The 21,889-nt window shown below is 41.8% G+C and overlaps 1 protein-coding gene across 2 annotated transcripts in view; it reads left to right on the top strand.

The window, feature by feature from the left end:
- Positions 1-20,878, top strand: part of sema3h (sema domain, immunoglobulin domain (Ig), short basic domain, secreted, (semaphorin) 3H) — a 76,534-nt gene extending 55,656 nt beyond the window's left edge. The window contains exons 9-18 of one of the 2 annotated variants that reach the window (XM_033629726.2): positions 4,465-4,534; positions 9,063-9,207; positions 9,328-9,417; positions 9,670-9,799; positions 9,932-10,020; positions 11,563-11,604; positions 12,340-12,494; positions 13,084-13,145; positions 14,570-14,712; positions 14,938-20,878. In XM_033629726.2, coding sequence (XP_033485617.1) covers positions 4,465-4,534; positions 9,063-9,207; positions 9,328-9,417; positions 9,670-9,799; positions 9,932-10,020; positions 11,563-11,604; positions 12,340-12,494; positions 13,084-13,145; positions 14,570-14,712; positions 14,938-15,405 — 1,394 coding nt within the window. In that variant the 3' untranslated portion in view covers positions 15,406-20,878. Of the gene's footprint in view, positions 1-4,464; positions 4,535-9,062; positions 9,208-9,327; positions 9,418-9,669; positions 9,800-9,931; positions 10,021-11,562; positions 11,605-12,336; positions 12,495-13,083; positions 13,146-14,569; positions 14,713-14,937 lie in introns of both variants that reach the window. The other variant, XM_033629725.2, reaches the window with a different exon arrangement.
- The last annotated feature ends 1,011 nt before the right edge of the window (positions 20,879-21,889 follow it).

Below are 21,889 nucleotides of genomic sequence, written 5' to 3'. Positions count from 1 at the left end.
CTCAGGATGAATTGTAATCACTTTGGTGATCTTTTAGCACTACTAACGGGTCAATATTCCCTTAGTCCAAGATTTGAAAATCTGATGATGTTCCCATCAGTAGATCAGTTTGTGCCAGCAGTCGGTTCAAAAGTAGTTTAGCAGACGTCATTAACAGTTAGCATGGGAGCAGCAAACTGAAATGAGTCGTGGTATTCTGTGTAGTGCTTCCCTTTGTTTCCATCTTCTCTCTCTAGTTTTGTAGTCAAGTCTTGGTTTGTAATAGTTTATAGCCTGCCATATTCTGCAGTGCTTTGTCTATAATGATGCAGCAAAAAAAAGGTGCAGTAGTACAACTGAAAAAATGTGAGTCCACTCAAGGGCTACTGTGACTAACTTTTTGGTCCATTCCAGTGAATCCATTATTATTTGTCCTAAATTCACTTCACCTGATCACTACAATGGTTTGATTTAGTAGCTTTGTCTTGATGTCAGTTGCTCTGCATAAGGCCATCTGCTAAACATTATGTAACAGTTTTAACCTACGTGTCTAGAAATCTTTTAACTTGCAAATAACCAAGTCAGGACTCACTTGGCTTTCTGGGAAATAACTGTTCTTTTAGTTTAATGATAAACACATCTGTCCTGCTTGAATCCTGATGAGAGTTTGAGTTCCAGTTTACTGCCACAAGTATCTGTATAAACTGGCTGCTACATCTTTTCTTGCTTCCTTGTTCTTAACCTCTGCACATCTAGGTTTATTTATGACTACACCACTCAAACATGTGTCCTGCAGACAAACTGTGTCAACACTTTGTCGTCAGCGTGACCAAATATGGCTCCGACCACCTCTGTAGATGTGACTGGATGATCAGACTTTGACTGCATATTTGGATGCACCTACAAATGGATTTTATCCATTTATTCGCTCTATCAGACTCCAGTCCGATCATTCGGTCAACATGTTCCCGCCAGGTTTAGAAGGAGTCTGTCTTTCATCTGTACAGAAATGTCTTGCACCAGGCTGGCTGTGCAGCTATAAAACTCAGCACTGCAGGTTTAGATGTAAATCTTCTGATGCCCTTCTTTTGACTCTGGCTCATCCCTTCCTTGAAAAAAGTTTGAGGTGCTTTGGATGAAAGGGTTCACCAAACAGCATATATATCATCTGGAGTAATAAAGCAAAACCGCCATAAAAAACGTCAAGACAAGTAGGAGGAAAAAAAGAAAATCAAGAGATGATAAAGGTTTTGATTGATGAGAGGAGCTGAAGAGAGAGGGGCATTTTTGGGAAGATGTGAGCAGGAAAGAAAACTTGCAATAAATGTTTGGGGTTTTTTTAATGGAGAGCAGGTGAAAGAAATTGATATACAGTATGAATAAAATGCGGTAAGGAGTGATAGAGGACAGGAACACGAGTAAAGAGAGAGATAACTGCACAAATGAGCCAAAGCAAAGCAGGAGAAGCGCGAAAGAGAACTTAATAATGGAGTGATACATTAAATAAAGGATGGAGGGTGTGAGCAATGTGTACGCTGCAGGCTGCAGACTACCCACAGTCCTCTCTGCTCTGCCCCGAGGGGCCTGCTGATTCTGTGTGTGTCTATACGTACAGTATCAGCGTGTGTTCAACTGTGTGCTTTGGTCCCCACAGTTGGTGTGTGTGTGGGTGCATGCATGGGGCCATACAGGCTTTCATTTCTTTTGCTTGATGTGATGCGCTCCCGAATCTTTCACTATGTGTGGCAAGTGTGTGTGTGTGTGTGTGTGTGTGTGTGTGTGTGTGATAAGATGAGATTAGACTTCCTGCGGGGTTGTAGTTCCATGGAGGCCATCTGAAGCAGCAGGAACGTTGGGAATGTGGGAACAGCGATACGCTTCGCTGTCTCCATCACCACAACAACATCTCTGCCTCATCGTGGGAGAGGAGAGGAAATGAGGAGAGGAGACAAGGAGAAGAGAATAAGGGCAGAGCACATCCAGACCCTGTTTTGAACATCCTTTTTCAACCTTTATTGCGGCAAAGGTTGACAAAGTCTTTGTATCTCGATATCAACCTGAGTACTTTCCGGGTGAAACCTTTTTATAGAGTTTCTAAGACTTTTAAAGTTACTTGTCTCAGCGTACCCAAGGAGCCAAGTCAAGTCATGTATTTATAGATTATCACAGCATGCCACACAGAAAACAAAGGGCTCTGTTCTTCACCGTTGTGATATGATGATGAAAACATTCCCAACTCTTATCTGAGGCAAAAGTGCAAAACAAAAAAAACTGTGATTTATTATGATTTAAATAAACCAAAAATCAAGGTCTTGTCTCTGCTGTGACAGCAGACATATGAATTAAACAACGATGAGCAACACTAGAAATATGAAAATATCAAGACTGTGGATCAGTGTTTTAAAACACAAGAACGTAGCTCCAGAATTCATCACAGTTTGTCGAAATTGAACCAGTGTTGTGTTATAATGTTTGTCACACTAACCGTAGTCTCACATGGCCAGACTTGACACCACACTTTGTTTAAGTGCTCTGCACTAGAGACGGGTCTGCCTGAGCCCTTCATAATTCAACATGGGAAAGAAATGCTCTGGGTTGTTTGTATTTTTTAAACAAATCACTATCTTTTTGAGTGGCACTAAGCCCAGGATGCAGTGACGGTGCCCTTGTAAATTAGTGTCAGGTGACAGCAGAAGAGGAGGCGAATTGAGTCTGAAATAGGCGGCCAGTGCCAATCTTATATGTCTATATCCTGTGATCAGACCAGGGCCACCTATAAGGGGGTTAAGGGGGGAAGCCTTCTGGGGCCCAGCCACTAGGTGGTCTGAGTATGTTTTGCAGGTTAAAAAAAAAAAGGACCTGCACATAAATTTGGATGCGAGGAAAGAAAAGTGAAGAGAAAGTGGGAGCTGGAAAGTAATGGCCAACTTTTTTTCAGTCAGCTCAGTGGGCAGCTCCCAAACAGGCTGAAGGGGCAGATGACAGCCAGAAGACTATCATTAGAGCTAACGTTTCTAGCCAAGAGGTAGCTAGCGTCAGTGAAGGAGCCATCAAGCACCATCACTTCCTATGAGGAAAAGAAAGATAGTGCCTGTGTAGCCCCGTCTCTCTCAGTCAGTTTACATTTATACCTTGACATGAGTAAAGCAAATTCAGAAAGGCCCATTCACTGGACCTTTTCTAGGGCCAAGCTATTTCTGTGGGCAGCCCTGAGTCAGACTACACTAATCTGTACTTATTATGACAGGGCGTCTATTTGCCCACTCAGTGAGTATTTTGCGGATGTCTGGATTCATGGACTAGTTTTGCACTTACACCCCATGGAGTTTTATTGTAAACATGCTGATACATACATGATGTGTTTGATAGAAAGTCTGTAAATGAGAGACTTTTAGAAGACAATTTTTGTCTCCTGACTCCTGCCATCTGTTTTGTTTTTTTTTTGTATCCTGTCATCTGTTCATTAATACTTTCATCTATATGTGACATGCTTCATTACCACTGTAATTTCGGAAAATGACAGTGATTACCCCAAAGAGAGAAACAACAGGATATGGATTTTATGGAACAGCGCTTTGTTTTATTTGTTTCACACAATATCTCAGGCACCATGTTTGTTTTTATCCAAGTCTACCAAAATAAATATAACCTGTTTAATTTTGATGGACTTATATGTATTTCAAGATACAAACAAAAAGGGGACACACTCACCGGAACATTATTCCATGAACAATGAATGAAATTAATGCATTTTTTTATAGTAGATTCATTTTTATCGGTGTTGTAGCTGATTCATTCTGATCTGCTGTCCAGTGCCATCAGTACATAGAGCTTTGATTGATGTCATGAATCAAAGTTGCGGTGCAAAAAATTATCATCTCTTTAAAATCTGTCAAGATCAGACATTTGGTGTTTGATTTACCATGTTATATATGAATATAAACATCACCAAGGAGCCAATCAGTGTAATTTCTTCAAAGCTAGAACACCATTTAAAAATCCATAATGCCAGTGGTGTCTGAGGTTTTAAAGACAGACAGATGGAGAGAGCGATAATCCACACTCCACCTGATTGCGCTGTGTGAGGGGCCGCCATCGGAGTGAGAAATACGTATCAGATGTTGTGATTCGCTGCGTTTGAGATGGAGAGTGAAGACCGAGGCGTGGTGTTAGTGTGTGTGACAGCAGGTGTTGTTCTCCTGTGGAGGACTCGGCGCTTAGCTCTCCCACTGTGGCTGGTTATTAATGGCTACAGATTCATTACAAGCAGCCAGCCAGCCATGCTGCCAGCACGCCCAACGCTATTAGTCACACAGTCAGAGTGATAGATACCCACACACACACAGGTGCAACACTAATCAAACTCCTCCAGTTGTTCAGACACTGTTGTGATTTTTACTCTGGCTTAACTAATGTTTTACCTCTTTGTCTCCTTCCCCCCTCTTTTCCTGATCTCTCCCTCCTTTCCTTGTTCCCGCAATTTAGAAGACATCTTTATCCTCCAGGGGAAAGACAAGAAGAACCCTCTCATCTATGGCCTGTTTACCACCTCCAGGTGTGTACCTCTGTAAAGATAAAAACAAGGGAATACACTTGAGTAACTTTAAATGGCACTTTGTACTCTTTGTATCCTTGTTTAAGGGTTGAAAGAGCCAGTATGATGGTGGGTGGGATGCACTGGGAGTGTCTTGAATTCCCACAGGGTGGAGAGTTTGTGATTGCTCATAGTAAAAAAAAAAACTGCATTGAGTCATTGGTATTGATTAACAACCCCTACAGATATATATAGGCTCAGCTGTTTTGTGATATAGTGCAGGACAGCAAAAATCTTCTTCTCTCTTGTAAAAGAAAGACCTCTAGAGTTCAGAAGAGTGGACGATAAGAGAAGGACTGGAAGCCTTATAGGTGTAAATATGATTTCCTGAAAATAAATTAATAAATTAATCATGCTGGTTGAAAATCAAACTTCTTGGTCAAAGCAGCTGCATCAGGCACTGTCGCTGTTTAAAAAGAAATTTAGCATAATAGATAAAAGTCAAAGCATTTAATTAGACTGCAGATGACAGTGGAGATGATTATGATGTTTTAGTTCGTGACGATTCATGAGGAGAAGATTTCTCACCACTGACTTGACACCTGTTCATCAATACACCACAGAGACATGTCATTTCTAAGGATAAATTCTAGTGCTTCATGAAATGACGACTTAAATACATGCTGTTTTCAAGAGGTTATTATTATCATTATATTAAGAATTACAGTACTTAAAAAAAGGTACCTAGAAAAAACTTGTCAATAACACAATAATGCAGCTGAGACCGAATCTGTCACATGATGTCACAATGTAATGTGTGACACAGAGATGATGTCACATACTGACAGATACACACACTTTGACTCATGAATAAAACACATTCATGTTAACAAAATGGAGCTCATGTGAGCCTTTACCATCAAATCATCATCATCATCATCATCATCATCATCATCATCAGTGCTCTGACTGTGATACAGGAAGAGACTGTGTGTGTGTTTATGTGGGTGTGGGTGTGGGTGTGGGATGGGAGAGGCTCGAGTTTGAGCCATGTCATATTTTCCTTACACAAACAGAGATTCATCAGGATGATTTATGGAAATATAGCAACACTCATACCAGCCTATGAGGCTAATTGTGTGCGTGTTACTTCCACACGACATGTGACCATCATGGTGTTTCTCCAATTGCACAATTGCTGCAGTGAATCAAACAGAAGCTGCAGCTTTCAACTGTTTTTTCAGCCATCAAATTACAAATGCATCTTCCAGAGGTCAAACCTGAACAACAACAAACTGTGCAACTGAAAACTTGATTAAAAAACATGTCAAAACATGGAAAATATGAAGCAGCCCTGAAATGGGTTTGATTAGAGTCCATAAACAATATGCTTTCTGTTAGAATACAAAATGGCTATTTGTTCGCATGTTAAGAGACAATCATTATAGGGAGGAGGAGAAAGGCATTTTTCTGCCCCTTCAGGGACAGGGCCATGACACCAACACAGAAAACTACACGATAGATGGAAGACAGACAGACGGACAGAAAAAGTCTGATACTCAAAAAAAAGAGGCTCTCATTAACACCGACATTCTGAAAGGCAGAAAACAGGTGCACGGATACAAGACCCAGGCGCTGGGTGAAATTAAGTGGAGGGAAATATAAAGTGAGGAAAAGCCCAATCAAATGAGCGAGCGAGCAACAATTTCCACTGAACTTAACAATGATACTGCATGCTCTGAGAATAACCCGGTTTCTGAAGTGGACGCTGGAGCTCCACAGTAGCTGCAGAGGTATGACGGCATTTGGCATGGCAGAGCAGGGAGTTGGTTCTTTTTCTGGGTTTTGGAAAGTGTCTGGAATCTCAGCGGGGAACGGACAGAAATCCAAAGCATCACCCAGGGTGGGGTCCCAACCACAGAACTGCAGAGTGCAGGAAGGTCATTCCCTCTGAATGGAAACTTCTCCTTCTGGCTCACTCATGATTGCACACACTGAGGTTTTTGTCCCCTGTGATGAAGTGGAGAGTGCAGGCTGTGGAGCTGTCCTCTGTTATTTGCATGTTTCATTTTGTTTTTCATTGGATCATCTCTTCATTTATCACATGCAGTACATATAGAGGGAGTTTGCATGGATGTTTTGGAGAAGTTTGTGTTCATTCATTTGTTGGTTTGCTTATTTGTGTTTTTCATTCATTAATTTCCTCCTCGTTCATATTTATGTTCATTTATTAACTTATCTGCTTTTTCCTCATTCATACATCCCTTCATTTTTTTGTTTGTTCGAGGAGTTTATTTAAAATAGACATAACTGATCAAATAATTGCAAATTTGTCAGGAACTGATACATTTTAGCCACTAAATTCTTTAACCTCTCCTGTCCACTTGTTTGGATCTTCACTCATTAATAGTTATATTATAAAGTATTTCTACAAAAAAATGAAGTATCCATCATCACCATCAACCACCCATGTCATAAAACTTGGGAGAAAAAGGCATCTCAGTTTACATTCAAATTCACAGAGAGTGCCAGGGTTTTAAGCTCACGTTGAAAGACTTTTTCCTTTCTGAAGTACCACTGAGCAACACACTAAATCCAGACCAGCCACAGGACCTCTGACTTATGGAGTGCGACCTCTGACCTTTCTGTAAAGGGGAGAAGAAATAGTTTCCCCCCATAGAAAAATTAGACTCACATACTGTGGGGCCTATTTAAACAATCTACAATGCATGGTCTAAAGTGCACGATGCAAGTGCATTTAGGGCGTGTCCAACTCAACCTTTGCTAGTTAAATGGTCCATAATCTGGGCACAAAGTAAAGTGCAAGGGCAAAAGGGGTTGATTTTGTCCCATAATCATAGGAGTGTTTTGAGGGTAACATTAATCTCCCATTCCCTTTATAAGCCAGATGTGCCTGCACATGGAGCACTGTCATTTACGTAGTGGATTCGGCAAATTGGAGAAGCGAGCAGTTTTCTGCTGAGCGTAATGCAGTAAGAGCAGTAGGAGCAGTAATGTCATTGTAGCACATGTTGTGGGACTTGACAGAGAAAACAGAGCTAAACTTTTAGCTTTTGAAATACTCAATGAAGTTTTCTGGTCCACATGAATAACTACATACAGTTTCTCTCGTAAAAAAAAGTCAGACAGCAGCTTTGCAGCTCTGCTCTGCTCTCTGCTATGTTCACATTTTAGAGAATGTAGTTCAGTCAGGAGAGACTCACTCTGAGAGAAAAGAATATTCATTTGCATGTGCACATAAGTAAGACATTGTGACGTCATCTATTCCAGGAGATTGGTAAAGACGCAGTAGATTAGGGATCCCCTCACTGTGGAGTCTAGAAGCTGGTGGTGGTGATGAGATGAGATGAAGAGGGAGCTGAGGATCTGGATGTTAAGAGGAGTGGGCTTTTATTGAGCTTGTCCTTGGCTGACTATTGGTGAATGGGGTGGAGGAGGGTGCGACGATTCAGCCTAAAATGGCAGCTGATAGGAGCAGAGAGGAGAACAGGTTGAAAGTTTGGCAGCAGCAACATGAATGGCTGAAGGAGATCATGTCAAAGTTTGACAGCAGAGGGAACACCCATAGTCAGCTGATTGGGGAGTTGGATAAAGAGAAAATTGTGAATGGATAAAGCAGAAAGTCATCTGATTGAACTTAGGCCGAGCCTCATTTAATATTTTCATCGTTAATGATGTAGCATTTTACCCACATGCAACCCATAAACACATCCCTGTGAGTGTAACAAACTGAGTGCAAGCGTGTTGTGAACCCGCCTATGTAGCACATCTGACTATCTGAATAATGTGGCCTTTAAAGAGCAAGAAAATGCTCAGCCAAATAAGTTTGGGGGTTTTTGTTGGTCGTTGGCGCTGTCGCTTTCTGCTGCCTCGGAATATCAGTATGCCAACAATGTGCCCAACCACACCTCAGAAAACCTGCACACCCATGGATGCACAGATGGGCAGAAGAACATTTGCTACTTACGAACGTGGGCGCTGGCTGTAAAAATCGAAACTCCATCAGTCTGAAATTAGCACTGACAGCTGTGTGCCGGGTGTAACACAGGGCCCTGTATGTGTCAGCCGTCTGAGCTGAAGGAAACCACCCTGATCCATCACAACACTGGTCTGTTCGAAGCAGCTCTGCCCCTCAAATTCAGCTGGAATCTGTAACTCACGTACACTTAGCCAAATGTTAACCATGAGCTTAACTGCAGTGGATGGGGTGTGTTGTGGTGGGGACTCGTGCTAAAAGCAGCACATTCATCTAAGTTGGACTTTGGTTTGGAGCGCATTCAGTCAACTGATGCGTTCAAGCTGAAAAGCCACAATGACTCACAGCTATTCATACAGTACATACAGTACATCACTTTCTTATTTAATTTACCGCTTTAAGACCACCTCAGCTCATCAAGTGAATCCTTTAAAGACATTCAGCTCAGATCATGTTTTTATTCATGCGTGCTGGAGGAATAATGGATGGAAAGATTATATGAGTCTGACTGTGATGAATGACAGTTCTCATTTCTTTCTTGTCTATCCGCAGTGACATCCTGAATGGTTCAGCAGTGTGCGTTTATCGAATGGAGGACGTGGTTCGGGCTTTCAAGGGAAACTTTCTTCACAAGGAGGGACCTCAGTACAAGTGGGCAGAGTTTACAGGCAAGGTGCCCTACCCACGGCCAGGGACTGTAAGTTACCCAAAACTCCTTCAGGCAACTGCTTTAAAGTTGAACATGTATTGAATAAAAATGTCTCAATGTCTTCAAGACGTATTTATCCTTTTCCATTCCCCCCCTTCTCTCTCTCAGTGTCCCAGCAGCACGTATGGAAGTTACAGCTCGACCAGAGAGTATCCAGACGACGTCATCTTCTTCAGCAGGACTCACCCGCTGCTGCAGGTTCAGCTGATATGTCACTTTTTAAAATTACACCAATCTAATTTAATTAGACTGTGGCCTATTTTACAGTCAGGTCAGCACACTATCCCTCGATTTCCATCCAAATACTTAAGTGAGATTAAAAAGTGGAAGTGACAGTCCTCACCAGAGGGACACCGTGCAGTCCAACACTGACAAATATGATTTAACAGAAATGCAATAAATCAATTGTACATCACATCTAATGTATTGCATTTTGTCACACTGTTTTAGGAAAATGTGCTGCCACTGGGAGAGCGCCCCCTCCTGGTCAGAGTGGGTGTCCACTACAAATTCAGCAAACTGCTGGTGGATAGAGTCGAGGCCGTGGACGGCACCTACGATGTCCTGTTCATCGGCACAGGTAGAGTGTGTGGGGAGGACGTTCTCTTTGAAGTTTTTGAGAGTGTAGATTTGTGTGCTTGGCATTTTAGCCCCAACATGGATGTTTTTTTCGCAATGACTATATATTTATACATGTTTTTAACTTCTGCAGACTCGGGCCTCGTGCTGAAGGCCATCCATCTGCACAGAGAACACGGTCAGAGTCAGGAGGTAACTCTGGAACAGCTGCAGGTCTTTCAGGTATAGAAAAACATAGTGTACTCTCTACACCAGCATGTTTCACGGTATTTTTTATGAACTTTACATCTGTGTACTTTGCACAACAGCATTATTCTGCAGATTTAGTTGTTGTGTTTCAGATTTTTGAATGTATGTTGCTGCCTTTCACGCAGCCATTTGTGTCCATTCATTTACTTGTGGTATGAAAATCATATCAGACTCTTCAACCTTAGAGTAACATTATTGTCAAGACGTCATGCAGCACTGAATTTTCAACAGGGAAGGATAACAATATTATTGTGATATTTATAGAAAATTTGGGTAGGGAAAAAAAATAATGCTACCAGTCAAATATGTCTTTAACTTTGTCTGTTTTTTTTTTGGGAAATGAATTGCACTCAAAATATGAGTTCAGGGAGATGGAGAGAGTCTGAAACCATAACTGTACAAAAGTGTACAAAAAGAGCGATTACATTTAATGGAAAGTGTAAAGGCAGCCAGATGATGTTTGGGAAGGGGGAAGGAAGTGGTGGATTATTTACACAATATTATCATATGTGAATTAATAACATGAACTAAATATTTTATTTTTTAAATGGTTATCGCCAAAACAGCAATATCACGATAACCTTAGTCTGCATATAAGACTACTGCCGTACAACAAAAATGGTGTTCACTGTGATGAATTACCCTTCTATAAAGAGTTTCAGCTGTCGACCTACTGTACTGTTCATACAGTACGGAAATCAGTAAAAACCAATGACTTATACATAGTGAAACACTACGGTATGAATGGCTGACATTGCAGATAGTCAGCAATATTGTAAAGCATGATTTAAGAAGATACAACTGGCAAACACAGTGGTATGCTCCTTTAATAGCGAGTACATAAAGGAAATGGTTTTAGAAATTTATTGTCACTTTTAAAAACAATTAAACAGTGACAATAAATTTCTATTCTATTCTATAATGACGATGTTGGATAAAACCATTTCCTTTATGTACTCGCTTTTAAAGGATACAATTATACTCTATATTGTGTTTTCCAAGGTATGAAACAACACATTTACTGTACACCATTTTATAACATACTTTGCATAAAAGTCTACAGCTGCACGTCATTATCAAGACTATTTTTCCTAAAACCGCAGGTCACAGTATTCACAATTCAGCTCAGTGTGTATTCCACTCCAGGCTCAAATTCATAAGAATTCTGTATTGACTGATGTGGTTAAGATTTCTTTGTCTGAGCAAGGTCTGAGCTTGTTTTTTTCTATATGTGCTTTGTGAAACCCTTTGAAAGTGATGTGGATGATTGAAAGCTGATATTGGGTTTGCAGCCGCACCCAGAGATGTTCAGACAAATTATTTATTTTTCTTACTGTCTTATTTATTCTTAGAAATTGATTCAACATGTGTTGACCCTCTCTTTTAACTGTCTCTGTTTCTGTCTGTCTATCTATCTATCTATCTATCTATCTATCTATCTATCTATCTGTCTAGCGCGACAGTTTCATTTTTTGTCTCAATTTAAACTCGATTTCTTGTCTCTCTTCCTCACAGCACAAATCACCAGTGACAGCCATGGCACTCTCAAAGAAAAAGGTAACAGATGAGAGACAGACAGAAACTCACTTTCAAACTTCCAAACTCCCCTACACACACACACACACACACACACACACACACACACACACAAACATGCACAACATCACACTTATCACTCATCTCTCCACCTTGTATCTCCAAGGACAGCTTCATCACCAGTTTCTATGGTTACCCTACCTCAGTCGGTGCAGTAATGAAGAGATGCCACACATACGCGCGCGCACACACACACACACACACACACACACACACACACACACTTTGCATTATTAAAATAGTCTGGGTTTCATGAAATAGAAATCTAAAGCTGGTTCGCACACACATACACACATCAGGATTATAAAAAGCAAACATAACCATGTTTCTCTTTCTCTTTCACACACACACACACACACACACACACACTCTTCCCATGGCCACGCACTGACATCGTCACAGTGTGAGTTGGATGTGTGACTCATAGTGAAGATGGATCTGGTTTAGCTGTTGATTGTCAATGCGTCTCTATGTTTTACGGGTGCAAACTGAATGCCTTCTTTCTCTCTTGGCTCCTCTTCATTTATTACTCTCCTTCTCTTTCCTACTTCCTCTTTCCCCTTCCTACTTCCATTCCTCCCTCCTTCTTCCTCGACCATCCCTCACTCTGCCTCCTCCCTCCCCCTGCTTGTCCATTGTTTTCTCCTCCATCTCTATTTCTATCTTTCACCCCCTCCTCCTCTCCTCCTCCAGCAGTGGTTGTTTGTGGGCTCCAAGGAGGGTGTGTCCCAGCTGGCTCTGTACCAGTGTGAGCTGTATGGTCAGGCCTGTGCTGAGTGCTGCCTGGCCAGAGATCCCTACTGCACCTGGGATGGACACGCCTGCAGCCCCTACATGCCCACAGTGCGCAGGTAGGGACATCGGATTAGATGTGTTTTTCCAAACAATACTGATATGACTATGCAGCATATCTCCCACAAGTTGATTTTGTTCTCTAAAGTCTGAACAGCAAAGTACAAACACATGGATTTGATCTTCTCAAATCAGATCTAAACCACATTTGTTGAAAGTTGGAAATGTGGCTCAAATTACATCTGAACTCAAATCTTTCTGATTAAATTTTAAGCATTTTTTCCACTTGACCCACACTTGGTCTCATTACAGACTATGACAAATGGATATATTCCATGAAACTTGCAAATTATAATGTTTTTGGTGACGCCCGGACCTTTTCTCTAGTACTACCATCATTACCATCAGCTAAAATCTCCACTTTGCACACACAAAATCCAATAATATAAAAGGCCAATTGGTGTGAAATTTGCTGAGCAAAGTGAAGCTCCCAGGTGGATTAAACTGAATTATTACCATGTCCTCATTGTCAGTGTGTTGATGGATAAGTTAAACACTTCCATATTACAGGGTGTAACGAACATTGCAGCCTCTTAAAGTGAGTTGTAATTCTTCATTTAATGTAATATCCTGTTTTTCTCTCTACAGGAGGAATGCTCGTCACTTAGGGGAAGATGAGGATCCGCTAACTCAGTGTGTCAGACAGGGAGGTGAGGAGCTAATTTACTGTACTATATTGGTTCACTCAGCAATACACCAGTGCTTGACACAATTATAATGGTGTAACGTTTGGCAGGCAGTCGCAGTAACAACAGCTTTAACAGTGCCTCAGCAACAGTAAGATACATTTAGATGAAAATAGTGACAGCTTTTCAGCCAGTTTTAATTATATGGCCCCAAATAACAAATACATGATTGAATATGTGATTAAGAAGCTTTATAATCTGCACAACATATGACCCCCATCCACCCTCGATCCAGATGAACTCTACAGATGAGTAAAAAACACTGACAATAAAGTAAAATAAATGTATTTTCTAAATAGGCAAAAACATAAAATTAGTGGTAAGTGCAAATTCATAATAGCTGTGACCACATGCGCACATGCATGCATTTACTCACAAACAACCTCACAAACACTTGACCTCCATGCCAAATTTCAGCGTCTTAGGGCAAAAACTGTGGCCGCCAAAGGCTGGAGAAATACTTGCGGACAGACAGAGGGAGCCAATAGGACTTTTACAATAAACGCAATATCACAATGCCACGCCTTTGACAAGCCATCCACATGGGATGGCAAGCAACTGCCACTACTGCTATATCCATGTTATTCTCCTTCTCTTATGGAAGCTCTGTATATGTGCACTCTGCAACAAATGACGAGTAGCGTTTCGAGCTGCAAAACTGAGCGCTACACGTTGGCCTTTTCTTTTTTCTGGTGGCTGACAGTTGGAACACATTCACCTTTGGGTAAAATGCTGTGCTGGTCATTGTCACTTTTTACCCAGATGTCAACTCACAGTGGAGCAGGGGCATGGCAAATACCACAAAGACCAATTGAGCAACAATGGAGGAGAAATTAATTATGAGCCCACACAGTCCAGCAGGTCCGTCCTCTCTCTTTACATGCTTCAATCTTCCCTCCATCCAGAGCAAGCACTCTACGTTGTGCTGCCATTTTTACTCCTATGGATATTTCATATCATAGCAACTAGATGCAACTGAAGTGTGTAAGCTGAAAAAATGCCGTGCCCCTTATTGCGTTTTTACTGTCTCTGTGTTCTACATTTAACAATGAACAAGTATTTAATTTGTTTAAAAACTGTCGTCTTTGTCATTTGAAAAGCAGCAATATATAAAGCTTACTTACAAAGCACTCCAGTCAGGATAAATGAAGCAATGTGCAAAAACAACAAAAAATTGCAGTTTTACTATATATCACGCTGTTGAGCCACCCTTTATCACCACAAAGGAAACTCCTTCACTGCGACAGCTCTACGAGCCTCAGAGCTGCTGGTTGCAGCTAATAAAGAGAGAACCAGGGACTGAGTTCTCCGCAAAAAAGGAAACAAAATTAAAACCAAACAAAAACTAGTTCTCTAACCAGTGACGTCTTTGCTTCAATTTCATTCAGCCGGGCTGCAGGTGGAGGCGGAGCAGAGGATGATGGTGGTTGCTGAGGGAAACAGCACCTACCTGGAGTGTCTTCCCCGATCCAGACATGCTGCTGTTACCTGGTACAAACAGGCTGGAGAGAACAGTCCTGAACTAAACCAGGTACACACACACACACACACGTTTTACTGTAATGCTGTCCTTTAGTGTTCAAGAACATTAATACTGGTGGATATAAACACTGTCCAATACTTGTCCACCAGCCTTCTACTTTAATGATGCATGTAGCACCAATTTCCTTTCACCTTTCTGCATATGATAAATAAAGAACTTGAACTTAAACTTGAACCTCCTCTGATCTCCTGCTCTCTCTCTCTCTCTCTCCAGGTGGTCACAGGTGACCAGCTGGTGGTGATAGAGCGGGGCGTCCTGATTCGTCAAGCGGAGCTGTCTCACGGCGGTGTCTACCACTGCCAGGTGGAAGAGCATGGCTACCACTGGACCGCCGTCACTGTCCGCCTCACCGTCTGGAGCCCCTCGGCCAATCGCCTCCTCGCTTCCTGGTCCGCCTCATCTTACCAGAGCGCAGGGACCCAGCCCTGGTACGAGGACGTGATGGCGCTGATTCATCCTGGAAACATCGGCCAGCACTGCCGGGCACTAGGATACCGACCCCCACGCAACCACCGTCGCCACGGTGACATCATGTTGGCCCCGATCAAGGAGAAAGAGAGGGCGGAGAGGCACAAGCATGGGGGAGGAAGAGGAGGAGGTGGAGGAGGAGGAGGGGGAGGAAGAGCAGCGGGGAGGAAGAGCAGGAGCAAGCTGCAGCAGAGGGCACCGAGGAGCGCTTGAATGTGTCGCGGAAAAGGAGGGCGTATTTTCAGTGACTTAAACACACACACACACACACACACATTTATGTTAACGTCCACACTAAGACACACACATGTACACCCACACACACACTTAACTTATACACTGAGACACACACATACTGTATGAGACTATGACATGCGCATGCACTTATCTACAAACAAAAGAGGCATCCTTTCATTATAGTGACGAACTTTCAAACTAAGCTACACAAAAACAAACTGAAGTATGTACAGAAGGATGTGAACAACAAAGACTGTTGCATCGTGACAAAAGACTTGTGAATAAAAAAAAAAGTAGAATAGCATAGGCTGCGTAGCATGTCGAATGAAGGATGAACGGCACGTTCAGATCACTCAGTTTAACTGACTCTGTGCCGTGAGGAGGACATGGGAGAGGATGTTTAAGATCTGGAGCCTCCACAGAGAAATTTTTTTTTTTAGATATTCAGCATTTAAAAAATCATCCAACCCCTCTTAAATTAGCGCTGCCTTAAAAGACCATACTGGTCATACATGCTTTGCATGTTTTTGCCCATTGATTATAAATGACATACACACTGCCAATTATTTTCCAAAGCAGAACAGATGTGTTTAGATTGATTTTGTATCTTCCAGGCAGACGCTGCTTTCTATTAAAGTCAGTACGCTTTGAAAGCATCTGACACAAACATGCAGAATGCCCAAGATTTCAAAGGTTTTTTGATGCAAGCAGCATTTTCCAAACTTTACAATGTGTTGAGTTCAGATTTCAAGGACACTCCATCCTTGGCCGTCCTTCATAGAATTGGGGGTCAGATGCTCGAAAGATTTGGTCAACAGGCTCTTGTCTGAAAATGGGAGCAAGAGGACAAACAAACATACATGTGGCGAAAAGGATTTGGCTGCTCTTCACTCAAACGTCTGAGCATCCTTGAACACATCAGTAGAGACAGTTCTTACAACTGTTTGCTGTTAGCCTAACAACAGCTAAACTTAGACAAAAAAGAGACGGTACAAGAAAAGTGTCCAAATATTCTCTGTGATGTGGGCATTTGTTTGGAAATTAATGAGCAGTTATAGCGAGGGCTTTAAGCAGGTAATTACTTGGCAGTAAATAGCACTGTTGAGCATCTTTTCCTGGATGTTCACCAACAGTTCACCTACAGTGAGAGTTTGGCTGGTTTCTTCAGATAGGTGGGGTCTGACCGCGAGATGACGGACTGTGACCATAAAGATGAAAGGCCGAAAAAAAAGCAGGACGACTGCTTTGATGAGGTTACAGATCTGCTTTCCCAGGACGTTGCAGCCGTACAGACACACTGCAGGAGATGTTTCCATTATGTTCCCCTCAAGGTTCAGAGATCCTACGCATATATCGGGCACTGCCACGCAGCAGAGAGCTTAGTGTAGGTGTGGGAAAAAGTGAGCAGAGATGAAGACGGTGGATCTGGTGTGTTTTATAACATCAGGAAAAATCCTATTCTTAGTGTTGGTTTAGTTTGTCTGGAATCCCACGAGGACAGTGTACAGATTTAGGAAAGATGTTTAGTGTGACGTAGGACAAAAGTAACATCTGCACATCAACTCCAGTTTGCTGACAAATCTACACATTTTTCTTTCCTTTGTAAGTTGCTGGGAAAAGAACAGTTTAGCTGCTATTAGACGAGGCACAATGAAGCCTCTCATGTAAGTCAAAAAATGTTCCTCCTGACATTCATGATTGAATCTGTTTTAAATGGTTTTAATGGGTCTAAAGCATCATAACCAGAGTCACTGCTACCAGACATGTTTGGCAAAAGAGGGATATTTTAATTGCTAGCTTCCAAAATCATATTTCTAGCACGTAGATACTGAAACTGTTTTTATTGTAACTTTGGTGAGGTCAGTTAACTCAGCATACTGAGCTGTGTAGAATATCAAGATGCTTTTAGAAAGATTTTTTCAGTAGTGTTTGATATGACATGGACAAGAAAACACGTTTCGAAGAGGACCGACGCATGAACTGAACTTCCAAAAGACTCTGTACAGAATATGCATGTTTTCAACCTATGGCTCAGGACCCAACGTGGGCCATCAGTGACTTTGAGTGTGTTCCAGCTCAACTAAAAAAGTAATATATTGCTGGTCCTGTAGCTCCAGCTGCTAATGACATCTGGCTGTAAATCATGAAGCAGGCCCGATGTATTATAATGAAGCCCTTATTATACGAAGTTGGAACTTGAGAAAGTGCTAAACAGGACTGGCGTCAAACGGACTCTGGCGTGTGGGATTTGATCGACTTAAGGGACTTTACAAGGCAGTAAATTGTGATTTGTTCTTAATGTTAAAATGTTAAACCAACACAACTTTGTTCCACCTCTATTTAACTTTCTTCTTAGTGGTATTTATTTCTGTAGTCTGGAGTGAAACTGCTTGTGTCAGAAGTTGAGGTCAGATTTTTGGGGGAATACATCAAGCTCCCAAATCGATCAGTTCAACCACAATGTCTCACAAACTGGACGCTCATTCCACATTTGTGTTGGTCTGTCTTTGTGTGTATTTATGCCTGTACAGTATGTTTGTGTGCCCGCAAGTCTGCACAGTATTCTTTTTTCTTTTATAACATTTGTAATTGTTGCCATCTGCTTCTGTTGATGCACATTCCCACTCCTACTTGTGGAAATAAAGAGGCGTAGTCCCTCCCCTTCCGGTGGCCCACCATTGAATCGTGTTTCGGGAAAAAAATATAAGACGAGAGACGAAAAACCTTTTGTTTCCCGTTTGAATTGTGCCATGATTTTGTCAAATTAAAAGATGATTTTGCAACTCAAGAAAGCTGCAAATTGTTGTAAGACTCTAATTTGAAAGACAACCCACATCGCATTAGTGATGTCATAGCTTTCTCTCTCACTGAAGCTACAAAGCCTGTGCATTTCGAATGAAAATATACTCAGATGAGCAACAGGCCTCGCTTGTGTTTTGCTACCAAGCTAATAAAAAGACCAGGAGTCACTGGATTAAACACATCAGGTGGGATGAATTTACGTCTGTGCGTGGAACAGAGCTATGGTACCTAGCTAACTGGTGTAGGTGACGTATATCGTGCAAGACGAAAGACGTAGTTCCCTGAGCGGTTTCACACAAAACAAAATGGTACTATGACAAACCTACAACGAACTCTGTTGTGAAATTATTTTTTTTAAATTGATTAACATATGTGTAACTCATGGCACCATTTCAATGGGATCAAAAAGTTAATGGTTATATTTTTGAGAATCTGGCTCATCCCACACATCATTTAAAAGTAAAAACTGCTTCGGCTCAAGGCAGCAGGAACTAAAATCTGTAGTTCACAGAAAAAATGGAGTGGGAGAAGCAGGAAGCCAGACAGACTCACTAAATTAAAACTTAGCTTTATTTTGTATGGTTTACTGGGAGATGATGCATTTACATGCATGGTTTAGTTCAATAATAACAGCCTCTGGTCTTTTCATATATTTAATTTCATCCCGCAATGATGATGCTGAGCATGCAAGTCTGCCTACAGTCTATTAGAGTAAATATATCCATGCTGGGTCCTGCAGGTTTCCAGTCCCTTTGCACTGCTAGTTTTGTGTGTGTCTGTGAGTGAGTGAGTGAGTGAGTGAGTGTGTGTGTGTGTGTGTGTGTGTGTGCTTGTACAGTTTGCATCTGTGTGTTTGACATGAGTGGGATCAGAGCGAGAGGCCAAGCCAGTAAATCTACCAAACAGGGAGCTCAGCAACGGATCGGAGACACTTTTGATGCTGCAAGAAAAATAAACCAGACCGACTCGGAGCAGAGAGAGCCTGCAGAAGATTAACATGGGCTTGGCTCCTCGGCTTTGGCCACATTAAAGAGTGAACCCGCACTGAGCTACGTTTGAATGTGTGTGTTTGAGTAAAGAGAGAGAGAGAGCGAGTTTATATGGGAGTGTGTTTGTTTGAGTCACTGTTGAATGTTGTGTACAAGTGTCAGGTATAGCCATTTCTCAGAAATGTGAAGCTGGCAGTATGCTCCAAGTGAAATCAGGGTTTGGTGTGTTCTCAGTCTGCTGTCAAATGTAACGTTCAGGGTACGACAAGTAAAAATAGTTATGCTGTGAGCAGTTGCAAACATCTTATGAAACGTAGCCACTAACATAGGCTACTGTTTGTAAGTCTTGTGGGGGCCGTTGAATGCTAACAGTATAATAATTGGTGTATTTTTGTTGTTGTATCTTTTTCCTCAAAGTATTAAGCATACACCAAAAACATGAAAGTATAGAGAATCAAAGTTTCTAGCTAACGGCTGCACATGAGCTAGCGCCTCAAACTCAATGAATTTCTAAATGGAGGCCTTTCTAAAGAACATGGTACTGGCGTTTTTTGTTCTAGATATATGGCTGTCATTTAGTGTAATAAAATGTTAACACCTTTATACTTTAGGCAAGATAAAATGTCAGTACAGTACGGAAGCTGCTAACTGTTAATGCCAACAAAATAATCATTGTTATATATTAGTCTAAATGGTATACTCTACCAACCAGTTCAGTTGAAAATACAGTAGCTTCAAGGAATACTTCTACATTTTGGGAAATCTGTTGCTTTCTTGCTGAGTTTAGCTACCGCCATTAGCTGGTTAGCTTAGCTTGGCACCAAGACTGAAAATGGGGGAAGCTCGTCAAACATTTAAAAATGGACATGAAACCTCAGGGACATTTAATTCCTCAGAGAGACGGATAAAAGAAACATCTCACTATTATATTACAGATGCTAACGACAACGGCTAGCAAGGAAAAGCAGAGGGATTTTGGCTCTCTATATGCGCTCACATGACTGTCGACCAGCTTTCAGGCACCATCATGTTGGCAAATTAAAAAAGCAGGCTGTGCAGAAATGTTAACACGTTCTGCGAGCCAGGACACACACCCTCAGGCAAACAAAGCCAAATGTGACGCTTGTTTTCAGGCTCATAGCCTCCATTTTTCTCGAGAGAAGACACAAACTTTGATTTCACTTTGAGCATGCTGCCAGTGTAAGAGTTTCTGTTTTGTCTCTACTCTCATTTAAGTATGCATCAATTCCAACAACCTAAAAAATATGAAAATAATAAAGCTTGTATGGTCTCTGGCTTGTGGATGTAGTGTGTATATGAGTGTGTAATGTGTGTATATTTGTGTCAGATCCAGATCCAGGACACCACACGAGTAGGAGGCGAAACTCCTACGAGACATTTTTATGGCGGACGGTTTTAAACATTTAGTGTTTCCTCCTCAAAGACGTTGGTGCAGAGCTGCTCCTCGTTCATTACAACGGCCTCTTGTGTTTCACTCTGTTTTGCTGTGTTTACATCTCAGTGTCAATATTCGTCTCTCGTGATTTTTCCAGAACGATTTCTTTGCAGACGGAATGATCTGTCTTCAACTGATCTCTCATGTGCGGAGACTTTGTTTTTCTTTTTGTAAATATGTATAAAGGTCTGCTTTCAAATGAGTATGTCTGTGTTGTGTGGTTTGTTGTGCCAATTAGAAATACACATATCCAAAAACGGAGCGACACAGAAATACACATACAGGCCTTCAGTAGACTCAACTATTAACTTCATTGTGTGTCTCAGTTTTTGCATCATTAACCTTGGCTGTAGATTTTTCTACAAGACTAATATAAAACAATACAGCACAGGCTCTAGTCAGCACAATGCTTGGTTTCAACCAGTTTTTAAGACTTGTCCTCTTTGCAGCTGTGAAAGGTGCGAGGATTAATTGTTTCACTACAGATGGCAATGTAACGTTTGGGTTATAACCAAAGAAACAGAAAGCTGGGCAGAGTGAAAGCAATTATCAAGTAATTCAGCTGAAATGTCAACAACATTAGCCCAGAGTGATTTCACAGTAACACAACCCCCCAAAATATGTTTAAAGAGCTCCTGGTTAACCTGGAAGTCTGTCAAGTCCAACAGGGCCTGCAGAAAAACACAGAGAGTTTCCACACTATTCTTAGATGTATTTTATCACAGAAAAATAGAATCCCTGTTTTCACTTGACACTTGACAAGTGACAGGTGGAGGTGGCAGTTGCAGGCGGCTGTCAGGCAGCTGGAGGTTCCTGATGGAGGCTGGAGATGGAGCGGCCAGGCTATCTGCCACAATCTGCAGGCAAGGGCTGCATGTTGCTGGCAGAAGCTTAAGGTGGAGGTTGACAGAGGTCCAAACTTCTGGTAGATGGAATTGTCCTCCCAGCTCTTAAAGAGCTCCTGGTTGACCTGGAAGTCTGTGAAGTCCAACAGGGCCTGCAGAAAAACCACAGAGAGTTTCTGCATTAGACATTATTCTTAGATGTACTATAAGACAGAAATATAGGATCCCTGTTTTCACTCGACAAGTGACAGGTGGAGGCGGCAGCTGCAGGCTGCTGTCAGAGGCTCCAGTTCCATGTTTGGCTGCAGGTGTCTGCCAGAGTCTGCAGGGTGAGGTGACAGCTGGAGGTTCCTGATGGAGGCTGGAGA

This window comes from Epinephelus lanceolatus, chromosome 8, assembly GCF_041903045.1.
Source record: "Epinephelus lanceolatus isolate andai-2023 chromosome 8, ASM4190304v1, whole genome shotgun sequence".
Lineage (NCBI taxonomy): Eukaryota > Metazoa > Chordata > Actinopteri > Perciformes > Serranidae > Epinephelus > Epinephelus lanceolatus.
The sequence above is the reverse complement of the archived record's forward strand: the minus strand, read 5'-3'. Positions and strand labels throughout refer to the sequence as shown.